Source organism: Takifugu flavidus, chromosome 4 (genome assembly GCF_003711565.1).
Source record: "Takifugu flavidus isolate HTHZ2018 chromosome 4, ASM371156v2, whole genome shotgun sequence".
Lineage (NCBI taxonomy): Eukaryota > Metazoa > Chordata > Actinopteri > Tetraodontiformes > Tetraodontidae > Takifugu > Takifugu flavidus.
The window spans coordinates 9,543,780-9,570,320 of record NC_079523.1 but is presented as its reverse complement, the minus strand read 5'-3'; the positions used below and the strand labels follow the sequence as shown (position 1 = coordinate 9,570,320).

Below are 26,541 nucleotides of genomic sequence, written 5' to 3'. Positions count from 1 at the left end.
CAGGTTGTTGCCATTATTTGTGTTAGCATAGTTTTATTTTTCTCACGTTAAATTCATGATTGTACTCTTGACTCAAATCATCTGATACAGATATTACAGTTTCACTACTTTACCAAAAAGTCATTCAAACTTCAGCTCTTGGCAAGTGTTGTATATATAGCTCTACAATGCTGGACTGTATAAAAATAATTTCATATAATACACTAGTAATTTGTGGTGTTGGTATCTCAGTCGGTAGGAGACTGGACAGAGGAGTGGAGGGTTCCTGGTTCAAGCCCCAGTGTAGGCTAAGCACTGCTATGGTATCCTTGAGCAAGGCACTGAACCCCCGAAATGCTGACAAAGGGCCCTATGATGAGCTGGAAGCCCTGTCTGGGGCCGTGCTCACAACCCCAAAAGGGATATAGTGGGAAAATAGGAATTTCTAGTGTTAAAACATTCACAATTTATGAAAGGAAATACATTAGGCACTTTAATTGTACAGTGATTGACAGGAGAAATATATTAATGTAAACAAGAAGAAATTCAGACAAATGTGTGATAATTAAACTTCATAAAATATTGTTTACCAAACTGCTAAAACGGCAGTTTTTGGTTGTGCTCAGTACGTGCTGTGAAACATAGTTCTATCACATTTTGTTGCTTTCTTCCTATCATTTTCTAACCTCCCATCAACTCTGTCACTATGATCTATCGGATGTTCTGATCAGGGTTTTAAATTAAAATTGCCTAAGTTTCTCTGTTTTCTCTTCTCTGTGAAAGGGTCATCAAGTAACCCTGGTTAACAATAAGTAAACCAACCTGGCTGTCTGGGTGCCTGCCTTTATAGTGCCACTCACTGGCCACAATGCGACAGTCAGGCAAGGTTTTTTGGCACCTAAATGTATCTTTAAAAGCAACATTTTACAGAACGACCTTTTTTCCACTTTAAATGTGACCTACATCAGATCTTATTCAACACAACAAATGCCCTAAACAAAATTGCAATGAAATCAATATTCATTAGGAGCTATCAGTGCATTGACCCCTCCAAATATTATTTTGTGTTTCACATGAGGAGATTTGATTTATAACAGTCTTATAGGGGACAACAATCATTAGTACCATCATGTTCATATGTGCTGTTTGGCATCTCTGAATGTGCACCACATTCTTTTAATTTCATTAGCATATCACAGTTTCATGATCTGAGGTAAAAGAGGTGCGTTTAAGAGTGTTCTTCATTGAATTGGTCATTGGAAGACTTTCGTCTGGAGTGCACAAGCTTGACAGCCTCTGAAAGAGAAGAGTGGAACATTTAAAAGACACAAATGTTTCACTTTGGAGGTCTTTTAAATTTGATCGACATCTAGTGGTGAGGAGGCAAATTGCAGGAAAGGAATTGACAATAACGCTGATTTTTCAGCGTGTCAGACAAAAAACGGTGGCTTACAGGGACCAAAATTAATAATGTTTTTGACAAAACGAATTGTAACTCAATCAAGCTCGTTTGTTATATAAAGAACATCATAAAAGCATGTAGGCACAACATTTTTCCATCAATAGGAGACCTGCATCAATATTCAAATAAATAACTTATTAATACATTTAACAGTTGATATTCTGTAGTTTGTTTCTCACAACATGAGACCTTTAAAGTATATCAACACACAACAAAATACTTTACAGAAAAAATATTCACTTGGCTTGATGTAATTTGGTAATAACGAGATACTTTTAAAATGGTAGTTCTGTATAGGTTTTACCTGTCGTAGTGTTCCAGGGGTTCTAACCACTTTGAAAACCATAACAATGGGGACCATGAGGGTTGACGAGAGGGTGAACCACCAGCCGAGAGCGTACCCCCACCATGGATAATCAATGGTGTTGTTGAACTTTAGAGGAGTGTATTTGATCAGTGAGAAAAGAAAAGTTCCCTGAAAACAGAATTACATAGAAATATGAGTTCTTCCACTGCTGGTTGAAGCCAGATATATATTTGCGCATGCATTACTCACCAAGCACACTAATGGTGTAATGAACTTTAAACAATATTTGATGAGAGGAAAAGGTTTGTATCCTATCATGTCTTCGATGTTTTCATAAAACCTGTCTGCACCTGTAAAAAGACAGAAAAAAGAATGATAAAATCCAACATTACAGGAAGCAGCCATGACTTTTCCTCTCATCAACTGACCATAGATCCAACTGACACACACAGATTGGAGAATGGCAAACAGAAGTAGAGTCATTCCACTGCAGGCATAGTAGTCAAACAACTGGAAGATGTACAGCCCACCCTGTGTGTGAAATGTCCTGTGGTCATTCAGCAGCAGTAAAGATAAATTGCAAGAAGAGGGCTGAGATATTGTAATTTCTTCTTACTTGAGTAACCATTGAAAGACCGATAAAGAAGCAGACAACACAGATGGCAAGAAGAAGAATTTTTCGCCGATGGCCAACGTGGAAGAAGGATGGATACATGTCGGAAATTGCAGTCATGACAGCTTCCAGACCAACAAACTGGAAAACAGTTTGACAGTAAAATGTTAACATCTTCAAAGTTACAAAAAGTACTGAGGGATATTTAATCTTTACATATTTCATAATCAACATGTATGCCACATGATATGTTTGGTAGAAAACAGGGTGTCGCGCTGAAGGCTGGACTCACCCTGCTAGAAAAAGAGTTCAGTACATACGTCACAGGTGTTAGTTACAGTGTGACATGATGCTCAAATCTGAGTACAACTGGTCACATTCACAGAAGGCAGATTAGTGTTGGTGGCCATCAAGACACAGTTTACAGCAGTAATAGCCGATTGATACTACATAATATGATATACTAATATACATAATATACATAATATGCAATACTGAAGAAGTTGAAATTTAGCTATTGGTCTGCAACCCCTGTTGATGCTGAAATCTTCCTATGAAATTAGGTGTATTCAAGCTCAAAATTAGTGACCAAAATTGGAATTAATAATCCTCTCCAAAGAGTGAGCTGACCTGACTGTCCAGTCCCAGCAGGATGATCATAACAAAAAAGAAAATTGACCAGAGCTGAGGCACAGGCATCATGGCAACAGCTCGAGGGTAAGCAATGAACGCCAGGCCAGGACCTGCAGCGAGAGGGACAACAATGAAAGAAAATCATACGGCTGCTTTCTTTTCCCACAATATTTCTCACTAAGCATGAAATAAACCAACGTCCGATAGTCACGCTCACCTGACTCTGCTACATTAGATATGTCTGTGTTCTGCTCATATGCCATGAAACCGAGTGCGGAGAAGATGGCAAAGCCGGCTACAAAACTAGTGCCGCTGTTCAGAAGGCACAAATACAAACAGTCCCTAAAACAACAACCCAGTGTTAAAAAAGCCTCACAGCCTGTTGCTTCTTTTCAGACATTATTGGCATCCAGAAATGCAAAAGTTATAATATATACAAACTCACCTGTAACAGTTGTTGTTGTACTTATTGTAACTCCCAAGAGCAATTAGACACCCGATGCAAAGGGCATAGGAGTAAAATACCTGAGTACCAGCATCCATCCATACCTACAACACAAACAAGGAGCCGAAGCATTTGCTGTCAGAGACACAGCAAACAACTGAAATATAGTTCGGAAAACCACCGTGAGCACCAACAAATTCCATGAAATGAGATCTGTTCTTGCCTGTGGGTCAGCAAGACGGGCTGGATCTGGCCAGAGATAGAACTTAATCCCATCTAAGGCACCAGGTAAAGTGAGTCCTCGAACGAGCAGCACAAGCAGCATCAGATATGGAAAAGTGGCAGTAAAGTAAACGACCTGCCGAGAAGCCATGTTGGGAATTCATTTGGCAGAGTTAGGAATTATTCCAGTAAAAATGTATTTTAGTTTGCAGATTAAATGGTATATACTAATATAGTTCACGGTTGGTTATATTCATGTCATTAATAAGAACAGCCTCAGAGGAAAATGGAAATTTGCGTGCAAATGATGGTCCTACCTTCCCAGTGGACTTAACTCCTTTCCAAATGCAAAAGTAACAGATGATCCAGGACAAGAGAAGACACAGGGCCAGCTCCCACTGCATGCTGCCAAACTCCTCGACACTTCCTGTGACGTTCAGAATTCTTCTCCTGAAAGCCACTCACATCTCAGCCTGACATTCTTTTGTACTCTTTAGTGTTATTTTAAAATCCTACTCACTCCCAGAATTCTCTCACTGGTGATGTAGCATTTTCAACAACAGTCCAGTTATATCCGTTGCCTCTTCCATCAAATTCAACACAGTTCTCTGTTGGAAAGGAACACAGATATTTAGGGTCTTATCATCATTCCTCAGAGGGAAAGCCTTCTAATTTCTCTAAAATATAAAACCTCTGGCAGCTTTACTTACAATGGAATTAATATCCAGAACATCGAGCAATGTTACGCAATAATAAATGATTGAACTCATTAACTGCTCTGGTTTCCCTTAATGTGGTGCAAATGCAGCAAGGCCTTACGGAATTCTGTATATATTTACATTGGTTGGACCTAAAAAGTCATTTTTAGGTGTCTACACAGTCTCCTTAATTACTGAAGAAATGTAGTGACAATTTGTTTTGTAGTACTATCGTGATTAAGGAGATCCCATAAAGACTTTTGTGTTTTTTCTTTCCTCGGAAGTTTATGTTCATTTTTGCTCAGTGTGTAAAGCTGATGTGATAAAGCTGCGTCACAAACCTGTGTTCCAGCTGTTTCTGCAGCTCGCCCAGGGGAGCTCAGAGTTGAAAGAGAAGAAAAGATAGAGGAAGGCCCAGGCCAGTATGACGATGTAGTAGATACTGGAGTACAAAACCACTATCTGACTGCCATAGCCTATCCCTGCAATGAATCGACATCGATATACAGTCCATTTATTTGTCCCACATTTATTTACATGACCAAGAAGACGACACACATCATATGGTGTGCAGGTGCTGAGTAAAAACTGATTATTTAATAGACTATAATGCCTATAAAATAAACAGAAAATAAATTGTTGTAACACAGAAACTATTGGACAAATTTTTAAAAAAAAGTGCAATGAATAAAGTTCAGCGGTAGAGGCCTGCCCACCTCTGCAGTTGCAGGCTACATTTAGAAAAGTCCAGGAACCAGAAATAATGCTTGAACACTTGGCTAAGTCAACACATGGTGTTAAATGTGTAGCAGAAGTCTGAGGGCTAATTAAATTACAGGCAGGATAAAATGTGTGACTGTCCACCAAGACATGAAAATGCACAATATTTATGTGGGCTTTACCTTCAAAAAGTGGACAGATTTTCCTCCAGCATGTTATACTTCCCTGACTGGTGTACTGACCGAGAGACGTCTCCAAGAGAAACAACGGGATACCGCAGGCAAACAGGAAGAGGACATAGGGAATGAAAAACACCCCTAAAAACATAAACAGACATGTTACAACACAATGTCAGCTGGTGAATGCAATGTGCTGTGAAAACTCTGTCTTCAGTATTGAAGTCCCCCAGTCCACCTGAAAGGCATTTCAATGGTGTTTGATGTATCATTTTCTTTATTTCCATTTCAAAATGCAACACATGGAACATATCCTCCCTCGTTATTCATCTTTACTGCTTATTTTCTACTAAGGTTTAGATGTTGATGGCCAAATAAAGGACAAATATTTGACTTTCAATTTTAAGTGAGACTAGATGCCTGCTGTATCAATTGTTTTATTCCAATCTTGACTATCTCTACTAATACCTCGAACTACCTGAACTCACCCCCTCCATTTTTGTAGCACAGATAGGGGAACCTCCACACGTTTCCCAGTCCGATGATTTGTCCTGCAACAGCCAAAAGGAACTCAATTTTACTGGACCACTGTCCTCTGCTGTGGGTGGTAGGAGCTGGATGAGCTTTGGCTGTGTTCAGCCTGAACTGGACATCTGAAGCGAATGAAGAATCCATTGTACTGCAGAGACAAAAGGTTATTGACAGAGGATAAATGTTGATCACGTTTTAGAATGTTAATGTAAAAACTTTAAAAAAAGAAGTCTGAAATGGCTGCCCTAGATTTTCTCCAGGAGAAGCTGGAGGAAACCCACACTGAAGAACATGCCAGCTCCAAACAGATGACTCAAAGAGGCGTTTTGGAATGTTACTGTGAAAACAAAAAGAAGTCTGAAATGTCTCACTGGGAAGCTTCACGTCTTTAAAAAAACAAAACATGAGTAACAAAAACTTAATGAGTAACAAAGTCCACTCAGACTTTTTAATAGTATGTTGAAATTTCAACAATGTGGAAAGACTAGAAAGCTCATTCTTTGTACTCTGCATTACAGCATGTAGGTTAACATGAAATTCCTCTTTGACAGACCATCAACCATGACAAAGACCATGAACAACTCAAGAGAACATCATGCAGGATTTACAAATCTTGAACAAATCAGACTAGTCCTATTAGTTGGATCAAGTCATATTAACAGTGTTGCAAAATAATTGTATGCACCATTTGTACCATGGTGATTTTTCTTCCAATCAATATCGATATATTCCAAAAAAACAAAATCGTCCCTCTTCTTTCAGTGAGTTCTCATCTGCACAGTTGCACTTTAAGGATGGGCGATACCACACTTTTGGGATTCGATACGATACCGATACTTTTTCTTGTATTTTCATCGATATCGATCCCGATACCGTTCATTTCTTACTGGCAATTTTTGTCAGTCAAAATATTATTACATTTAAGACAAATACAGACCATTTATATACAATTTATTATGGTCAATTGATTACTAGGATTTCCTTATCCTTTAAACCTGCATAAGACAGTTGTTCCATAAAAAAATAATTAGAACAATGTCTGACACCATCACACCTTTAGTGCACTTGAGGTATGTTATCACACTTTACTGAAGTCTCAGATTGCTTTTCAGAAATCGTATCATATTCACATTTTCTGCTTTAACACGATTGCGTCTCTGGCTGATTATTTCCTCCGGCTCTGCCTTTTGCTGACTGTGTCGGCTCGGCGCAGGCTATGTTGCAGGTTGATGCTCATTCCCTATCTCCTGTCACGTGACATGGGCCAGCTCAGTACGCCGCCAGGTATAGGGGTGTCTTGGCACATATTAATTTAAGTAACTAATCTAAAACGGCGGAAAGTGATGCATACACCCCAATTTATTTTTTTGTAGTTAGTATTGATATTTATAAAAGAACATCGATACCAAATGAGTAGCTTGTGAGTATCGATATATCGATACCACGGGATCGATCTGCCCATCCTTATTGCACTTATGAATGCCCATTCAGTAAAGTGGATAGGAGACAAAATGGAACAGAATCATAAGCAGATGTTGACCTTAGATGGTGACAAATCATCTCTATTTTCATCCCTGAGGTTTTGCAGGAAAGTCATAAATGTTAAAGTTATATTTTCTATTTTCTGTCTTAAGTGTATTCTTTTATTTGCTTTATAACCACAATGCATTACTTACCATCTTAGACCAGCTTTACCATCACATGACCAAGAACAGCCAGGTGATTTCAGACCATATTTGATAGGATTATTTAGCCCAAAGATTTTGAGTAATGGGGGGATGAAAGCGGGACAATGTCAAATTTTGGGGTCAGGAAACTCTTCAGTGGCGTTTCATCTGTTTATTCTATTCATGCCATGTCAAAAATGACTCCAGACTGCCTCATGAGTTCTGAGATCTGGATCTCCAGTTTGCTTCATTGTGTGTAAGTGATGCTTCACCTAAATGCTAAACAGTTATGAAAATCACAGATTTCTTCTGAGACTTGAGTGGCTTCATTACCTGACAGTTGTGGTGACCACAGCAGGGTTAAAGAACAAAAGGCAGGCAATTAATCTGAATTCATGAGAGATCAATTCTATTATTTCTGTTGTACATGAGGAGTTAATGGCACTGCAAACTTATCAGCAGGTTTTCTTTTTTCTACATCTAGTCACCATCTACAGCAGACATATTGACATGATTCAGTGGATATGCAGTAATGTTCAAAGTCAACACAATGCTGGCAGTCTCGGTGGGTCAGAAGAGGGTCAGTCGCACTTGGCATTAGGATAATTCCTCTTATCAATGCTGCTTTTGTGTTGCTGCCCTTGATTTTATTCAGGAGAAGCTGGAGGAAACCCACACTGAAGAACATGCCAGCTCCAAACAGATGACTCACACAGGCCCACAGGTTCAGAACTTCAACTGTACCCTTCTCCAGGAAAATGGCACCAATCTGTCTGAACACACACATCTTTGACGGTGCGTGTATCTGAGCAGTCATTGGATGAGCAGAGGAATTTAACCACTGACATTCTGAAGGTCGATTGCACGACACACATCAACCATACGCTCAGCCCTTCAGGCATGAGACACCTTTCACATCTAATCTGAAAGGCTTCTAAAGGTTTATATATAAAAAAAACATTCCCTGTTGTTTAAAAATTCCAATGTTGTATTGTCACAGTTAGAGTTTAGTCCAGAGTCATTTATCCCCCACCATGTGAGTGGTATGAATCCAGAACTGAGTCTCTGTTCCAGAGGGGACCCTGTCAGGAAGTCATCTACACAGGGAAAGTGTTGTAAAGACACTATATTGCCAAAGTATCCACTCACTTACCTCTTTAATTCATAAGGTTTTTCTTTCTTTTTTTTTAAATTAAGAATTTATTTTACAAATTAATCTTGAACCCAACTGCTGAAGAACCTGAAAACCGATGGACAATTACAAGACAGACAAACCACTAATAGACATATAATAGAGAAAAGTGAAAGGAAGAAAAAAAATACATCAAAACAAACAAAACACACAAAAAACAACAAATACAAAAAAGAACTGAACACAAACTACCCACACAAATATCTGTCCCTATGGACCTACAAACGTGTATACAAATCTTGTACACTGATAGATGTGAACATCATTCCACAGTACATGATGAAACAAGTTCATACTGCACTAACACTGAACACAAGCAACCACAATCAACATAATCTGTCTTCTAACCACCCAGTGAATGTTTCACAAGTGCGATATTGCGTCAAAAGTTTGTCTACACGATAGCTTATCTTTCATGGAGTTCTGTAGCTATAGATACTGTGTGTGTGTGTGTATGTTGAGTTTGCCACTTGATGTACTGATTAGTTAGACTGGGACACCAAAACCCTACCACACTGAACCAGGCAGTGGGGCTTAAGCAGCACAAAAAGACAGAGACTCCATAGACCACTGATGGGTAGAACATACGTAGTGGGCCAACCAGTATGTGGACAACCACAATCCCATGCGCAGGGCAGAACAGAAAAGGACTGCTGAAGGGGGCCCACGGTGCCAAAGGCACCATTACCCGGCGATGAGGGACAGTGCATCCCCACCACCCCCAGAGGCAGGACACCTCAGGCGCCGGCCCTCCATACGAGAGGCCCCACAACTCTAAGGGCCTGCACCCCTAGCCCTAGGCCCACATCAGAGTGACCAATCCATGAGGTTTAATATTATCCCTCAGCCTCACAAAGGATTCCCACAAAGTTCAGGAGTGTGTATATGGGACTTTTGATCCTTCTTCAAATTTTTGAGGACAGACACTAATGTTGGCTGAGAAGAACTGAGATCACAACTCTGGGCAGGCCAGGCAAGCTCTTCCAAACCAAAGTCGATCAACCATGTCTTTATGGGCTTTGCTTTGTGCACTGATTCGCAGTCAAATTGGGACAGGAAGAGGTCATACCCAAACTCCAAAATTTGGGAGCATGAAATTGCCCAAAACCTGAAAGACAACCCCCACACCATCTGCCCTCCGCCAAATGCCTTAAATGTCTGCTCTCCTGGGCAAGTGCCATACCAAGACCCCCTTGTTCGGGATTTGTCACTGCATTCGAACGCTTCTCCACTACTCTTAGAGTGCAGTGGCAGTGTGCTTCACACCACTGCATCCAATGCGTTGCAATGTACTTGGTAATGCAAGAAATGGATACAGCTGCTTGGCCCTAGAAACAAATTCCCTCAAGCTCTCTACATACTCATTTGGAGCTAAACTGAACTACTACAGGAAGTTTGGAGGTCTGCAGCTATTGATTCTGTAGGATGTTGGGTACCTTTGTGCACTATGCGCCTCACCATCTGCTGACCGTGCTCTGTGATTTTACAGAGCCTACCACTTTATTGCTGTGTTGCTGTCATTCCTATTCACTTGTTGTCATGCCACTAACAGTTGCCCATGGAATAATTAGTGGTGAAGAAATTTCACAGCAGACCTATTACACAGGTAAGATCTTATCAGTTTACCATGTTGGAATTCACTGACCTCCCGAGACCAACCCATTCTTTTACAAATCTTTCTAGAAGCAGTCTGGATACCTAGAAGCTTGATTTTTCATGCCGGTGGCCACGGAGGTGATTGTAACACTGTCTGAGGTATCTACTTTTGTTTATTGTTGAGATTTTTCTGTTCAACATAAAGTTTCCTTACAAGTTTCAGGGAGAAACTAGTTCTGAATAAAAACACCCATCAGGGATTGGCACGTGAATGCTTATGTTTTCCATCTGATGATATTTGACCAAAGTGCTGACACATTAGACATCAGATGCTAATGGAGAATTAAATACAAGGATAGGTTGCTTAAAACGAAATGTAGCCTTGATTATGACTTGAATGTATTTTTTTTATTCTTCTCTAGAGTTTAAGCAGTTGTTTGCCTCTTTTCAAATACGGCTACTGCACTGTAATTAGCATTCTTCTCCCAGACTGATCCACTTATACATGACCCATGTTGACTTCAACAAGTCAGTATCCTATCCGTGTTTCTGACCACAACAAAGAAAACAAACGCAGAGGCTCGGTGGTGAACAAGGTCATCTCACAGAAGGGTAAAAATGTCTTTCTTTACAGAGTTTACAGTTCTTCCTGCACTTACTCTAAGAGTTCACACTGCTTGGTCCTAGTGTTCTGTCTATGATCAGTCATGTACAGTTTACTTGTTAACTTTAGGCTCTTTTATTGTCTTCATCAACTTGATTTAATGACTTTTACATAATTACTGTCTCCATGATAATTGTTTCTTATGGATTATGCAGTTTGATTTTATTAGTTGATAAAAGCACGCAGTCTAGCCAGTATTGTCAACACAAACTGCCATATATCAGTATAACGAATAATATGTTAGAGAGGTATACAAACATTTGACATGCACTTGGATATACAACCTTTCCATTCTTAGTATGAACTCTGGTGAAGAGGTAATATAAGAGGATTAGACAAGCTTTAAGAAGCCCACTGCTGTCAACCTATAGTTTTTCAAATTAAATGAACTCTATTTGTGACCACTGCCTGAACTAATCCAGAGGATGGGCAAAAGCATGAAAATATGCTTAAAAAAATATTGAACCTTTGTGTCAGATGATGAATGCAATGAGCACGACCATAAAGATGACCACTAAATTAAATTTCAATTAAAAAAAATAATCAAATATTTTAATATAGAAAAACTATTCATTTAAAAAAAAAAACTGTACATGCAGTTTTACTTTTAAAATTCCTATTGCCTGAGTGGTGTTACATTTACAATAGTCTAAGCTTTAACCATTTAAGGTAATATAATATAAATCCTAATATTCAAACCACATTTAAAGAAGTGAAATTACAATTATATTCTGACTTTTTTTAACCACACTACAACACTGACATTGAGTATTAGTCTCAATACTCCAAAAGTTGACCCTTTTAACATCATTCTATGAAGAGACGGTCAAACTGAATCTGTCCCTAATTGCCAAATTAAAGGTGCTTCCTTTTAACTCCACAGGCACATTAAACATAAAACTGTTCTACAGATAAAACATTATGTCCTCTTATCTTAGTAATGTCATGGTTGAGATTAGTGAACTTTGCCTTAACATCATAGAATTTGTGGAATCACATATCTTTTACAGGCTGTTTCTTTTGAATTTGTTTTTATGTGCCCATTAAGATGAACACAAAAACCAGTATGAATGGAGCATTTTGCTGCAGCACAGCCAGTAACCTTTGGCCTACATAATAGTGCCAAATGCGACTAGCCTGAGTGTAACCATAAAGCCCAGCTGTCACTAAACTGAAAGAGTAAAACTAGCTTCCTGTTTAACAAAGCACTCAATGCACTACTATAAAAGCAGGAAATATTTGTGTAATGGAGTGAAATTTATAAAAGTACCTGGAGAAAGCAGCTTCACTGGGATAGTCTGAGGATTTGGGTTTTGTTTCCAGTGAAATTCACTCGGTGCCTTTAGATGAAGTTAACAGTTTCCCCACGAGTGAGTGAATACATGAGTGGAGGATTCAAACCACCATTTCTATGACAATAAGGAGAGGACGAGTAGGAGGGACAGAGCAGGGGGCAGGACCATGTCCGTTCTGAATGAGAGACTTTAGGGCGGAGACTCTGCCATGTGGTCTCTCCAGTACAGAGAAGAGTCAGTCCCAGTAGCAGAAGAGGCAGCATGGACCTAATAAATCAGTATATTTGACTGGGATGCATAACTGTAAAAATAATTTAGTGAGCTGAATGATTTTTTTTCTCTGAACTTTGCTTTTATTTTAATAAAACAAACAAACAAATAGCTCTCAGAAATTCAGATTTTAATCCTCGAGAGCAATTAAGTTTAAGCCTCAAATTTAAAATAAAATGGTTGCTTTAAAATAAATGTAGACTCAGACATATAAATATAAATTTCCAAATCTGGAAACCTGAAACTGAAAGTCAATTTTCCTAAAATGCATCACAGCAAAGTGATCAATTTGAATTTTTTCCCCCCTGCAGATTAGAGTTTAATCGGAAACAAGCAGCTGCAATTATGCACAATGTTGAGGTAGAGCCACTCAGTTCAAATTTAGCAGATTATTAATTACACAAAGTTGCAATGGAGAACAATTCAAGTTGTGTATCAGAACTAATATGTAGCTTATTACACTGGAAGAACATTTCGTGGAAAAGCCGACATCACGCAACAAGCAGATTATTGCCACATTATAAAGTACGGAAACCTGAAGATATGATATTACTGGATAGAGAGGAGAGCTGTGGAGGTCACAGAGTATGAAGAGTTCTACGGGAGGCAAGACATCACACATGTGGAGCAATCGGCACTCAAGTATGACAGGAGAGGGTGCATCATGAATGGTGCCTAGCTTTTAAAACCAAGCTAATGTCCTCAAAGCTTTTTTCAAGGTGCTTGGGGTTTTAGATGAGAAAACTAGATAAGTCATGTTTTTTAACGCCATGAGAGCACACATCACGTGTGAGGAGCTGGGAATGGCCAACACCTGGGTCTATGGCAGGGGTAGGCAACCTGCGGCTCTGGAGCCGCATGCGGCTCTTCAGCCTCCTTATAGTGGCTCCCGATGGCCATGACAAAAAAAACATGGAATGTTTTTTTTCTTTTATTATGGTCATTATGTGTTCATTTTGTTGCACAATTCCCCTAGGGTTTTAGTTGATACCATCTAAATAAAGTTTTTTAATTATTTTTTTATAATTTGTCACTTTAAATATATGTCACATCAACGTCAGCAGCCGTCGCCTTCACTTGCTGGTGGTACCACGGCGGGAACCCCTACCACTGTAAGCATGAAAAGAGCCCAAAAAAGAAAAAAATCGGAAGAAAATAGAGAGTTTAATGCAGCGTGGACATCTGCTTTTGCATTCACCGCCAATGACGCTGGCTTACCTGCGTGCTTGATATGTGGCGAGAAACTATCAAACAACAAAAAAAGTAACGTTGAAAGACATTTTCAAAGCAAGCATTTAGCATTTGCTGAAAAATACCCAACCGAAGATGAGCGCCAGAGAGCAATTTCGGAATTGCAACGACAAGCTGAAGAGAGAAACTATCTTTCAAAAAATGGATCAGCTCTCCACAGTCAACTACAGCTGCTAGTTTTTTGGCAGCTCAGGAGATCATGAAGAGGGGTAAGCCGTTCACAGACGGAGAATACATAAAAGAAACGTTTATTCAAATATCAGAGCATCTATTCTCCGATTTTAAAAACAAAAATGAAATTGTTCAGAAAATTAAAGACATGCCTCTCTCTGCAAAGACTGTTAAGGACAGGACCATTAAAATGGCAGCAAATATCAGTAGTAAGCAAATTGATGATATTAATTCAGCTCAAGCATTTTCAATTGCCTGTGATGAGTCAAGTGATGTAAACGATATTGAGCAGATAGCACTGTTATGCAGGTACGCCAATGCTAATGGGCCGCAGGAAGAACTGATTGAACTCATACCGCTTAAGGGCCAAACTCGGGGGCAGGACATTTGTGATGCTGTTGTGAGTTGTCTAAAAGATAAAGGGATAAACACCACTCACCTAGTGTCGGTATCTACTGACGGGGCGCCAAGTATGAGAGGAGCACAGAAGGGCTTTGTGAATTTACTTCAAAAGTCACTGGACCGAGATCTGATGACGTTTCACTGCATTATCCACCAAGAAGCACTTTGCGCACAAACATTTCCCCCTGAATGTGTGGAAGTAATGAACCTTGTTATTAAGATAGTGAACAAAATAATTGCGAATGGGTTAAGCCACCGACAGTTTTGTTCGTTGTTAGAAGAAGTCGAAAACACGTATTCAGATCTCCTGCTGCACGGTGGCTGTTCAGGGGGGAGGTGCTGAAACGCTTCGCTGCCTGTCTGGAGCACGTAAAAACTTCTTGGGAAATAAAGGCCTGGGTATCCTGAACTGGAAGACCCATCTTGGCTGGAAAAGTTTTACTTCATGGTGGACATGACAAGTTACTTGAACATGCTGAATAAAAATCTCCAAGGACAGGGAAGCACGGCACTGCACATGCTGGAGGAGATTTTGACATTTGAGCGCAAGATGACAGTGTTCGCCAGAGATGTACAAAATGGCACGCTCTCTCACTTCCCCTCCCTAAGAGAGTTCAAAGAAGCAAACAATCACATAAATTGTGATTATTTCCACCGTGCCATTACTGCAATGCAAGCTGCATTTGAAAAAAGGTTCAGTGAGTTCAGAAGGAGGAGAAACACTCTCTCTTCCCTGTCGCACCACTGAACAGCGACCCATCCCTGCTGAACACATCCGCATTCACAGGAGTAAGTAAGCCTGATCTAGAAATTGAACTGGCCGATATTGCGGATAAAGTTTTGTGGGTTAACAAGTTTAAATCCCTGTCAGCGGATCTTGAAGAAGTCGTCCGTCAGAGGGCTACTCTCGCTAAAGAGCACAAATGGAGTGATATGGAAAAACTACCCCAACCCGACAAACTTATTTTTGCAACATGGAATGCCATTCCCGACACCTATATCAACATGAAAAGGTGTGCATTTGGAGTCCTATCCATCTTTGGCTCAACTTACTTATGCGAACAAGTTTTCTCAAGCATGAACATTATAAAGTCCAAATACCGCTCCCGCTTCACCAGCGAGACTCTACAGTCCTGCGTGAAGATGAAAGTCACATCTTACAGCGCCGACATAGGGAAGATCTGCAGGGAAATGCAGACACAGAAATCTCACTAAACAGGTAAGAGGAACATAATTTAATAAGCTATTTTTTCAAAAAAATCCTCATACTCAGAACTGATGTAGTTTTTTTTGTATTTTAAGGTGCGTCCATTGATCACTGGCTGGCTGCAAACAACCGAAGAGGACGGGAGAACGCATGGGTTACTACTATTAAACATATGTATATATACATATATATATTAAAGTGGGCTTGTGTTTTGTTATTCACTGGTTTCAACTGTTAAAATTTAAATAAAGATTAAAACTTAGAAGTTTATAAACTCTGTAATTTTTTGCGGCTCCAGACACATTTTTTTGGGAGGGGGGTGGGCAAAGTGGCTCTTTTGATAAAAAAGGTTGCCGACCCCTGGTCTATGGTAATCGACTGTGAAAATCTCAAAATGTATGAAAGCCAACCCTGACAAGTGTTTAAACCTCAACTCTAACTCGAATGACGGGAAAACTTAAATTTATCCTGCTATTTTAATGTCAGAGTTGCAAAATATAAAACAGATTTTCAAAAATGTTAAAATGAAGGACAAAGAAAGAGGTTGACAAAAAGCATATAAAGTTCATGCTAAAGAAATTTATTGCATGATGTTCAACATTTGAACTGGATTAAGCACAGCCCAGTTCAGCGGGAAAGGGCCTTGGCCCCTCTGTAGTTTCCATTATTGGAACTGCAGGACTGTGTCCACACCTGTGTTGACAGTGTGGTCATCTATGTCACAGTCTGTCATCAGGTAATCATTCCACTCACCTGTCCCCAATCAGTAATCAACCTGGCATTTAAGCTCCTGCCTCCTGTTCCCTCTCTGCATTCAAGCGAGTCTTTCCAGCGTTCTTCTTCGGATTGATCACCCAGTACAGACATTGCCTGTTTTTTGACCACCCTGCCTCGCCTCTGTCCTGGAAAAGACCGCTGCCTTCTGTCTTCGACCCTGAGCTCATGGAGATCCCCTCCGGGTTCCGTTTGCTCCCGGCCGGCCAGTCGTGCGCTGCTCAGTTTGCTCTGGCGCACCAGGATCCTCTCCCCAAGCGTGCTGTGTTTGGAGCTGACTGCTCAGCCCTTGTCAATCTAACAATTATTTATGTTTTGCGACATCTGCCAAAATGTCTTAAAGGATGATATCGTCGCCACACAGGCCTCACTCCACAAACTAATATGCACGTGGTGCACTGGTTAGGGGAGTTGGGGTTTTTGTAGATGTTTCTTGTTTAATAATACGGCTTATTTAAGGTATTTATAATTTCAAAACTCTTACATTCTATATATAGCTAGCTATGTTACGGTTTGGGTTGTTACAGGACCCGAAAGCAGGCAACCCTAATGCAGTGATTTAAAGTTCTGTTACGACTTGGCTCAAAGTTGTAACAAATAGAGGGAATCAGCACACAGAAAGATCAAATCATCTAAATATTTTATTGAGAAACCCAAACCAAAATGATGAGACGGCCATGAGGTATGGTGGCAGCAGCCCAGCCAGAGAGCGAGACAAAGGAGAACCGCCCCTTTTATGTCCTCTGGCTCCTCCCAGCTCGCAGGTGAAACCAGTCTCACTGACGACCCACCCAGTCTCTGGGTAAACAAAACAAAACACATGGGTGGGCCGTCACACCCACCCCCCCCATAAGGAAAAGGTCCAGAATGGCACCACTCCTGTGCTCGGCTTAACCCATTTCCGCTCCTCCTGACTGAGCAACTTTGACCCCTTAAAGAAACAGAGCAAGAGTGACAGGGAAAAACCAAGGGATTAAGGCAAACAGAACACAAAATTTTAACCAGGCAGTGCCCTAGACAATGCATCTGCCAGGACATTCTCTGCCCCCTTTATATGGCGGATGTCTAAGTTGTACGGCTGCAGGAAAAGACACCATCTCATGAGTCACTGATTTTGGATTCTGCAAAGAATGGAAAAGAGTCAGGTTTAGTGATCTTGTTCACTTTGCGAAAATCAGTACATGGCCTAAAAGTATGATCTGGTTTAACCACCAGCAAACATGGTGAAGTCCAACTTGAACTAGAGGGCACTGCAATGTCAAGCTCTAACATGTACTTTACCTCTGACTCAAGCTATTCACGTTTCTTCGGTGAAACGCAATAAAAACGTTGCCGAATAGGTTGAGCATCTCCTACATCTATGTCATGCTTAATTAAGTGAGTACGAGAGGGAGTGTCCGAGAACAAGGAAGGGAAAGAACGTATCAATTCAATTAGCTGATCAGACAAATGATCCAACAACCTGTCTAACTTACTAAGAGACTCAGAGTTCCTAAGACGGCCCTGCATGATGCTATCATCAGGAACATTCACATCCTCCTTTTCACCCCCTACCAATACAGACATAGGGTCAGGATTTCCCACTGAGGCTGCCACTGCCACTTCCCCCAGTGTACCATTAGACAAAGACGGAAGGGCGTAATAAGGTTGCAACAGGTTTACATGGCAAAGCTGTGACTTCTTCCTACGATCAGGCGTTGCAATGATGTAATTCTGATCCGAGATCTGCCTTACAACAGCATAAGGGCCTGCAAATTTCGCCTGAAAGGGAGAACCCACCAAAGGAAGAAGTGCCAACACCTGGTCACCGGGGCTAAAGACCCGCTTTTCTACTCTACGGTCAAATAACCCTTTCATTGTCCTCTGGGACTTTTCCAAGTTTGCTTTTTCTAATTTTCCCACCGTTTCAGAACCAGAACTAGAATGACTCTGAGCTCGAGTGACTACCCCCACTGGATAAACTGCTGCGTCTGTATGCTTCCCACTACCGGCCTCCACAGTATCAGACCTAGTAGCCACTTCAGGGGTAGGAAGTGAACCACTCCGCACATGAGTCCTGGCTAAGTCATTTCCCAAGATCACCTGTATTCCTGCTACAGGCAGCTCTGGACACACCCCAAGTGAAACCTCACCCTGCACTAGATTTGAAGACAGAGATAAGTTATGTAAAGGAACAGTCAAAACATTTAGACCCATCCCCCTAACCTTAACACAACTGCCAGTGTCACTGTCCGAGGAAAATGGCAGCACTGACTCCAGAATAAACGAGTCCAAAGCACCCGAATCCCTTAGAATGTTAACAGGTACCCGTTTCCCACTTCCCACTAAGGACACAAAACCTTGGGAGACATAGGGACGATACCCTGGGTCAACTGACCTAAAGTCAGACTCGTCTAACCCTGAAACCACAGGTAGGTCGGGGTAACCACCACCATGGAGTTAGTATGCTGTTGCACAGCAGCTATTGCCCCAGCCTTTTCAGCAGCACGAACTGACACAGCTAAAGCCACAGGTTTTGCAGGACGGATTCCCTGGTAGAATCTGCTGTTAGACTTCAACACTGGACATTCCCTCTTCCAATGACCTTGTCCCAAACAGTAATTACAAGTTTTACCCTGGTACTGCTTCTCATGACTACCACCACTCTTAGGCAAATCAACTTCTACTTCCAAACTCAAACCATCCATTTGCCGACTACTGGAAGGCATGTCTCTACGACTCCAGTTTCCCCAGATCTTGTGAGTCAAGGCATACTCATCTGCTAAAACTGCAGCCTCCGATGCACTCTTTACTTTGTGCTCTGCCAGAAATGTAGCTATATGCTCTGGAAGAGTAAATCTGAACTGTTCCAACAAAAGAAGTTCACACAATTGTGGAAAGGTCTCTACTCCAGATGCCATTCGCCAACGATTAAAGAGAGTAGTTAACTCCCTAACAAACTCCACATATGTTTTATCATCTTGTTTTCTGGAAGTTCTAAATTTCTGTCGATATGCTTCTGGCACCAACTCGTACGCCTTTAAAACTGCAATCTTCACAGTGTTATAGTTTTCACTGTCAGCCATACTTAACGCAGAAAAGGCTTCTTGAGCTTTACCAGTTAGAACACATTGCAGCAGCAATGTCTGTTCAGAGTCAGACCACTTCCTCGCCTTGGCCAGCCTTTTAAACAACAAAAAAAAAGTATCAAGATCTTCCTCAGAAAAATTTGGAACCAGTCTCAAGTTACTTGCGACATCAAAATAAGTACTCTGTGCTGACAAGCTACCTTCAGAGGGACCAGAAAGTTTACCATCTTTGATCAGGTCAAGACGGTAACGCTCTAAACTCTGTTGCTCCTGCTTCAATTCAGCCTCACGTAATTGAACTTTCAGCTTTAGCTTCTCAAGTTCAAAAGCATACTCCTTAGCCTGTGCCTCCTTCTCCACTGCCTGCTGATGCTGTAATACTAGCAGTTCCTTCTGCTGCTCAAAAGTTAAAGCTCCAAACCCCTCAACCTGAGAAACCTGTTTATGAGGTTCCAGAGAACTACCCACTACTGGAGGCAAAACCTTCTGCTGCACCAGGTTTGCCTTTAAAGTAGACAATATCGTGTCTTTACGTGATGGCCTAGGGCACTCCACATCAAAATGCTCTGCAACTTTTAACAGTTGTTCTTTCTTGAGTCTTTAATAACTCCCAATTTGGATTCCGCAAGAACTCATCTACTGAAGCCATGTCCACAACACTAATGCTAGTACCCTGAATTACTCAAACCGTATAAACTTACCAAACCCCAGTCTAGCACTCTAACCAACAACAGTTGTGCCCGGCGTAAAGGCAATTAAGCACCTTCACCACCAACACAACAAGCTAGTCAACCTGGTGTGCACACAGCAGTCACATGTGGAGCAACTTTCCCCTAGCTACCTATCTAACCAGGGAGCTAACTAGCTAACTCAACCCCTAGACTTCATGCAAAAGTTGTGGTGGGAAGATTAAACACAAAGCCCAGTGACTCGGTTAAACGACCAGCACGCTGGCAGCCCACCTTGACAGTCCTGGAAGTGTCCCCGAGACAAATGCTCTAACCACACTAGTGCACCAAAATAACAAACTAAAACAACAAACAGGTCTAGTCACCCAGACCACCTTAGACCTACCGGGAAAGGTATCTCCAACACCTAGTGCCTGCCCTGAAGCACACCAGGCCAAAAACTTCTAAAACCATAAGTGGACAAAGCACTAACACTCTCTCTAACTTTAACACAACTGTATGCTAAACTCCCTCCAACATTTACATTTAACCTGGCAAACATCAACTGCCAAGAAAACAACCATTTCTTCAGGGATTTTCAAAATCCCGGACGAGCCCCCATTTGTTAAGACTTGGCTCAAAGTTGTAACAAATAGAGGGAATCAGCACACAGAAAGATCAAATCATCTAATATTTTATTGAGAAACCCAAACCAAAATGATGAGACGGCCATGAGGTATGGTGGCAGCAGCCCAGCCAGAGAGCGAGACAAAGGAGAACGCCCCTTTTATGTCCTCTGGCTCCTCCCAGCTCGCAGGTGAAACCAGTCTCACTGACGACCCACCCAGTCTCTGGGTAAACAAAACAAAACACATGGGCGGGCCGTCACAACTTTGTTACTCATTAAGTTTTTGTTCCTCATGTTTTGTTTTTTTAAAGACGTGAAGCTTCCCAGTGAGACATTTCAGACTTCTTTTTGTTTTCACAGTAACATTCCAAAATGCCTCTTTGAGTCATCTGTTTGGAGCTGGCATGTTCTTCAGTGTGGGTTTCCTCCTTCTCCTGGAGAAAATCTAGGGCAGCCATTTCAGACTTTTTAAAAAGTTTTTACATTAACATTCTAAAACGTGATCAACATTTATCCTCTGTCAATAACCTTTTGTCTCTGCAGTACAATGGATTCTTCATTCGCTTCAGATGTCCAGTTCAGGCTGAACACGGCCAAAGCTCAGCCAGCTCCTACCACCAACAGCAGAGGACAGTGGTCCAGTAAAATTGAGTTCCTTTTGGCTGTTGCAGGACAAATCAGACATAGGGTCAGGATTTCCCACTGAGGCTGCCACTGCCACTGCTCTTTCCCCCAGTGTACCATTAGACAAAGACGGAAGGGCGTAATAAGGTTGCAACAGGTTTACATGGCAAAGCTGTGACTTCTTCCTACGATCAGGCGTTGCAATGATGTAATTCTGATCCGAGATCTGCCTTACAACAGCATAAGGGCCTGCAAATTTCGCCTGAAAGGGAGAACCCACCAAAGGAAGAAGTGCCAACACCTGGTCACCGGGGCTAAAGACCCGCTTTTCTACTCTACGGTCAAATAACCCTTTCATTGTCCTCTGGGACTTTTCCAAGTTTGCTTTTTCTAATTTTCCCACCGTTTCAGAACCAGAACTAGAATGACTCTGAGCTCGAGTGACTACCCCCACTGGATAAACTGCTGCGTCTGTATGCTTCCCACTACCGGCCTCCACAGTATCAGACCTAGTAGCCACTTCAGGGGTAGGAAGTGAACCACTCCGCACATGAGTCCTGGCTAAGTCATTTCCCAAGATCACCTGTATTCCTGCTACAGGCAGCTCTGGACACACCCCAAGTGAAACCTCACCCTGCACTAGATTTGAAGACAGAGATAAGTTATGTAAAGGAACAGTCAAAACATTTAGACCCATCCCCCTAACCTTAACACAACTGCCAGTGTCACTGTCCGAGGAAAATGGCAGCACTGACTCCAGAATAAACGAGTCCAAAGCACCCGAATCCCTTAGAATGTTAACAGGTACCCGTTTCCCACTTCCCACTAAGGACACAAAACCTTGGGAGACATAGGGACGATACCCTGGGTCAACTGACCTAAAGTCAGACTCGTCTAACCCTGAAACCACAGGTAGGTCAGGGGTAACCACCACCATGGAGTTAGTATGCTGTTGCACAGCAGCTATTGCCCCAGCCTTTTCAGCAGCACGAACTGACACAGCTAAAGCCACAGGTTTTGCAGGACGGATTCCCTGGTAGAACCTGCTGTTAGACTTCAACACTGGACATTCCCTCTTCCAATGACCTTGTCCCAAACAGTAATTACAAGTTTTACCCTGGTACTGCTTCTCATGACTACCACCACTCTTAGGCAAATCAACTTCTACTTCCAAACTCAAACCATCCATTTGCCGACTACTGGAAGGCATGTCTCTACGACTCCAGTTTCCCCAGATCTTGTGAGTCAAGGCATACTCATCTGCTAAAACTGCAGCCTCCGATGCACTCTTTACTTTGTGCTCTGCCAGAAATGTAGCTATATGCTCTGGAAGAGTAAATCTGAACTGTTCCAACAAAAGAAGTTCACACAATTGTGGAAAGGTCTCTACTCCAGATGCCATTCGCCAACGATTAAAGAGAGTAGTTAACTCCCTAACAAACTCCACATATGTTTTATCATCTTGTTTTCTGGAAGTTCTAAATTTCTGTCGATATGCTTCTGGCACCAACTCGTACGCCTTTAAAACTGCAATCTTCACAGTGTTATAGTTTTCACTGTCAGCCATACTTAACGCAGAAAAGGCTTCTTGAGCTTTACCAGTTAGAACACATTGCAGCAGCAATGTCTGTTCAGAGTCAGACCACTTCCTCGCCTTGGCCAGCCTTTCAAACAACAAAAAAAAAGTATCAAGATCTTCCTCAGAAAAATTTGGAACCAGTCTCAAGTTACTTGCGACATCAAAATAAGTACTCTGTGCTGACAAGCTACCTTCAGAGGGACCAGAAAGTTTACCATCTTTGATCAGGTCAAGACGGTAACGCTCTAAACTCTGTTGCTCCTGCTTCAATTCAGCCTCACGTAATTGAACTTTCAGCTTTAGCTTCTCAAGTTCAAAAGCATACTCCTTAGCCTGTGCCTCCTTCTCCACTGCCTGCTGATGCTGTAATACTAGCAGTTCCTTCTGCTGCTCAAAAGTTAAAGCTCCAAACCCCTCAACCTGAGAAACCTGTTTATGAGGTTCCAGATAACTACCCACTACTGGAGGCAAAACCTTCTGCTGCACCAGGTTTGCCTTTAAAGTAGACAATATCGTGTCTTTACGTGATGGCCTAGGACACTCCACATCAAAATGCTCTGCAACTTTTAACAGTTGTTCTTTCTTGAGTCTTTAATAACTCCCAATTTGGATTCCGCAAGAACTCATCTACTGAAGCCATGTCCACAACACTAATGCTAGTACCCTGAATTACTCAAACCGTATAAACTTACCAAACCCCAGTCTAGCACTCTAACCAACAACAGTTGTGCCCGGCGTAAAGGCAATTAAGCACCTTCACCACCAACACAACAAGCTAGTCAACCTGGTGTGCACACAGCAGTCACATGTGGAGCAACTTTCCCCTAGCTACCTATCTAACCAGGGAGCTAACTAGCTAACTCAACCCCTAGACGTCATGCAAAAGTTGTGGTGGGAAGATTAAACACAAAGCCCAGTGACTCGGTTAAACGACCAGCACGCTGGCAGCCCACCTTGACAGTCCTGGAAGTGTCCCCGAGACAAATGCTCTAACCACACTAGTGCACCAAAATAACAAACTAAAACAACAAACAGGTCTAGTCACCCAGACCACCTTAGACCTACCGGGAAAGGTATCTCCAACACCTAGTGCCTGCCCTGAAGCACACCAGGCCAAAAACTTCTAAAACCATAAGTGGACAAAGCACTAACACTCTCTCTAACTTTAACACAACTGTATGCTAAACTCCCTCCAACATTTACATTTAACCTGGCAAACATCAACTGCCAAGAAAACAACCATTTCTTCAGGGATTTTCAAAATCCCGGACGAGCCCCCATTTGTTAAGACTTGGCTCAAAGTTGTAACAAATAGAGGGAATCAGCACACAGAAAGATCAAATCATCTAAATATTTTATTGAGAAACCCAAACCAAAATGATGAGACGGCCATGAGGTATGGTGGCAGCAGCCCAGCCAGAGAGCGAGACAAAGGAGAACCGCCCCTTTTATGTCCTCTGGCTCCTCCCAGCTCGCAGGTGAAACCAGTCTCACTGACGACCCACCCAGTCTCTGGGTAAACAAAACAAAACACATGGGCGGGCCGTCACAACTTTGTTACTCATTAAGTTTTTGTTCCTCATGTTTTGTTTTTTTAAAGACGTGAAGCTTCCCAGTGAGACATTTCAGACTTCTTTTTGTTTTCACAGTAACATTCCAAAATGCCTCTTTGAGTCATCTGTTTGGAGCTGGCATGTTCTTCAGTGTGGGTTTCCTCCTTCTCCTGGAGAAAATCTAGGGCAGCCATTTCAGACTTTTTAAAAAGTTTTTACATTAACATTCTAAAACGTGATCAACATTTATCCTCTGTCAATAACCTTTTGTCTCTGCAGTACAATGGATTCTTCATTCGCTTCAGATGTCCAGTTCAGGCTGAACACGGCCAAAGCTCAGCCAGCTCCTACCACCAACAGCAGAGGACAGTGGTCCAGTAAAATTGAGTTCCTTTTGGCTGTTGCAGGACAAATCAGACATAGGGTCAGGATTTCCCACTGAGGCTGCCACTGCCACTGCTCTTTCCCCCAGTGTACCATTAGACAAAGACGGAAGGGCGTAATAAGGTTGCAACAGGTTTACATGGCAAAGCTGTGACTTCTTCCTACGATCAGGCGTTGCAATGATGTAATTCTGATCCGAGATCTGCCTTACAACAGCATAAGGGCCTGCAAATTTCGCCTGAAAGGGAGAACCCACCAAAGGAAGAAGTGCCAACACCTGGTCACCGGGGCTAAAGACCCGCTTTTCTACTCTACGGTCAAATAACCCTTTCATTGTCCTCTGGGACTTTTCCAAGTTTGCTTTTTCTAATTTTCCCACCGTTTCAGAACCAGAACTAGAATGACTCTGAGCTCGAGTGACTACCCCCACTGGATAAACTGCTGCGTCTGTATGCTTCCCACTACCGGCCTCCACAGTATCAGACCTAGTAGCCACTTCAGGGGTAGGAAGTGAACCACTCCGCACATGAGTCCTGGCTAAGTCATTTCCCAAGATCACCTGTATTCCTGCTACAGGCAGCTCTGGACACACCCCAAGTGAAACCTCACCCTGCACTAGATTTGAAGACAGAGATAAGTTATGTAAAGGAACAGTCAAAACATTTAGACCCATCCCCCTAACCTTAACACAACTGCCAGTGTCACTGTCCGAGGAAAATGGCAGCACTGACTCCAGAATAAACGAGTCCAAAGCACCCGAATCCCTTAGAATGTTAACAGGTACCCGTTTCCCACTTCCCACTAAGGACACAAAACTTGGGAGACATAGGGACGGTACCCTGGGTCAACTGACCTAAAGTCAGACTCGTCTAACCCTGAAACCACAGGTAGGTCAGGGGTAACCACCACCATGGAGTTAGTATGCTGTTGCACAGCAGCTATTGCCCCAGCCTTTTCAGCAGCACGAACTGACACAGCTAAAGCCACAGGTTTTGCAGGACGGATTCCCTGGTAGAACCTGCTGTTAGACTTCAACACTGGACATTCCCTCTTCCAATGACCTTGTCCCAAACAGTAATTACAAGTTTTACCCTGGTACTGCTTCTCATGACTACCACCACTCTTAGGCAAATCAACTTCTACTTCCAAACTCAAACCATCCATTTGCCGACTACTGGAAGGCATGTCTCTACGACTCCAGTTTCCCCAGATCTTGTGAGTCAAGGCATACTCATCTGCTAAAACTGCAGCCTCCGATGCACTCTTTACTTTGTGCTCTGCCAGAAATGTAGCTATATGCTCTGGAAGAGTAAATCTGAACTGTTCCAACAAAAGAAGTTCACACAATTGTGGAAAGGTCTCTACTCCAGATGCCATTCGCCAACGATTAAAGAGAGTAGTTAACTCCCTAACAAACTCCACATATGTTTTATCATCTTGTTTTCTGGAAGTTCTAAATTTCTGTCGATATGCTTCTGGCACCAACTCGTACGCCTTTAAAACTGCAATCTTCACAGTGTTATAGTTTTCACTGTCAGCCATACTTAACGCAGAAAAGGCTTCTTGAGCTTTACCAGTTAGAACACATTGCAGCAGCAATGTCTGTTCAGAGTCAGACCACTTCCTCGCCTTGGCCAGCCTTTCAAACAACAAAAAAAAAGTATCAAGATCTTCCTCAGAAAAATTTGGAACCAGTCTCAAGTTACTTGCGACATCAAAATAAGTACTCTGTGCTGACAAGCTACCTTCAGAGGGACCAGAA

At 42.0% G+C, this 26,541-nt stretch overlaps 1 protein-coding gene across 2 annotated transcripts; it reads right to left on the bottom strand.

The window, feature by feature from the left end:
- Window positions 1-4: 4 nt before the first annotated feature.
- LOC130524150 (sodium- and chloride-dependent GABA transporter 2-like) lies at window positions 5-12,337 on the bottom strand. Of its 2 annotated transcripts, XM_057029979.1 has the most exons (16): window positions 12,176-12,320; window positions 6,068-6,123; window positions 5,744-5,934; window positions 5,262-5,396; window positions 4,701-4,841; window positions 4,182-4,269; window positions 3,979-4,111; window positions 3,663-3,797; window positions 3,440-3,543; window positions 3,212-3,336; window positions 2,992-3,104; window positions 2,365-2,502; window positions 2,177-2,279; window positions 1,998-2,098; window positions 1,746-1,916; window positions 5-1,275 (listed from the first exon to the last, which is right to left on the bottom strand). In XM_057029979.1, the coding sequence occupies exons 3-16, from the start codon at window positions 5,928-5,930 to the stop codon at window positions 1,165-1,167; spliced, it is 1,785 nt and encodes a 594-aa protein (XP_056885959.1). In that variant the 5' UTR covers window positions 5,931-5,934; window positions 6,068-6,123; window positions 12,176-12,320; the 3' UTR covers window positions 5-1,164. The 2 variants fall into 2 exon arrangements, with proteins under 2 accessions (XP_056885959.1, XP_056885958.1); XM_057029978.1 differs by lacking the exon at window positions 6,068-6,123 and having other exon boundaries at window positions 12,176-12,337.
- Between the last annotated feature and the right edge of the window lie 14,204 nt (window positions 12,338-26,541).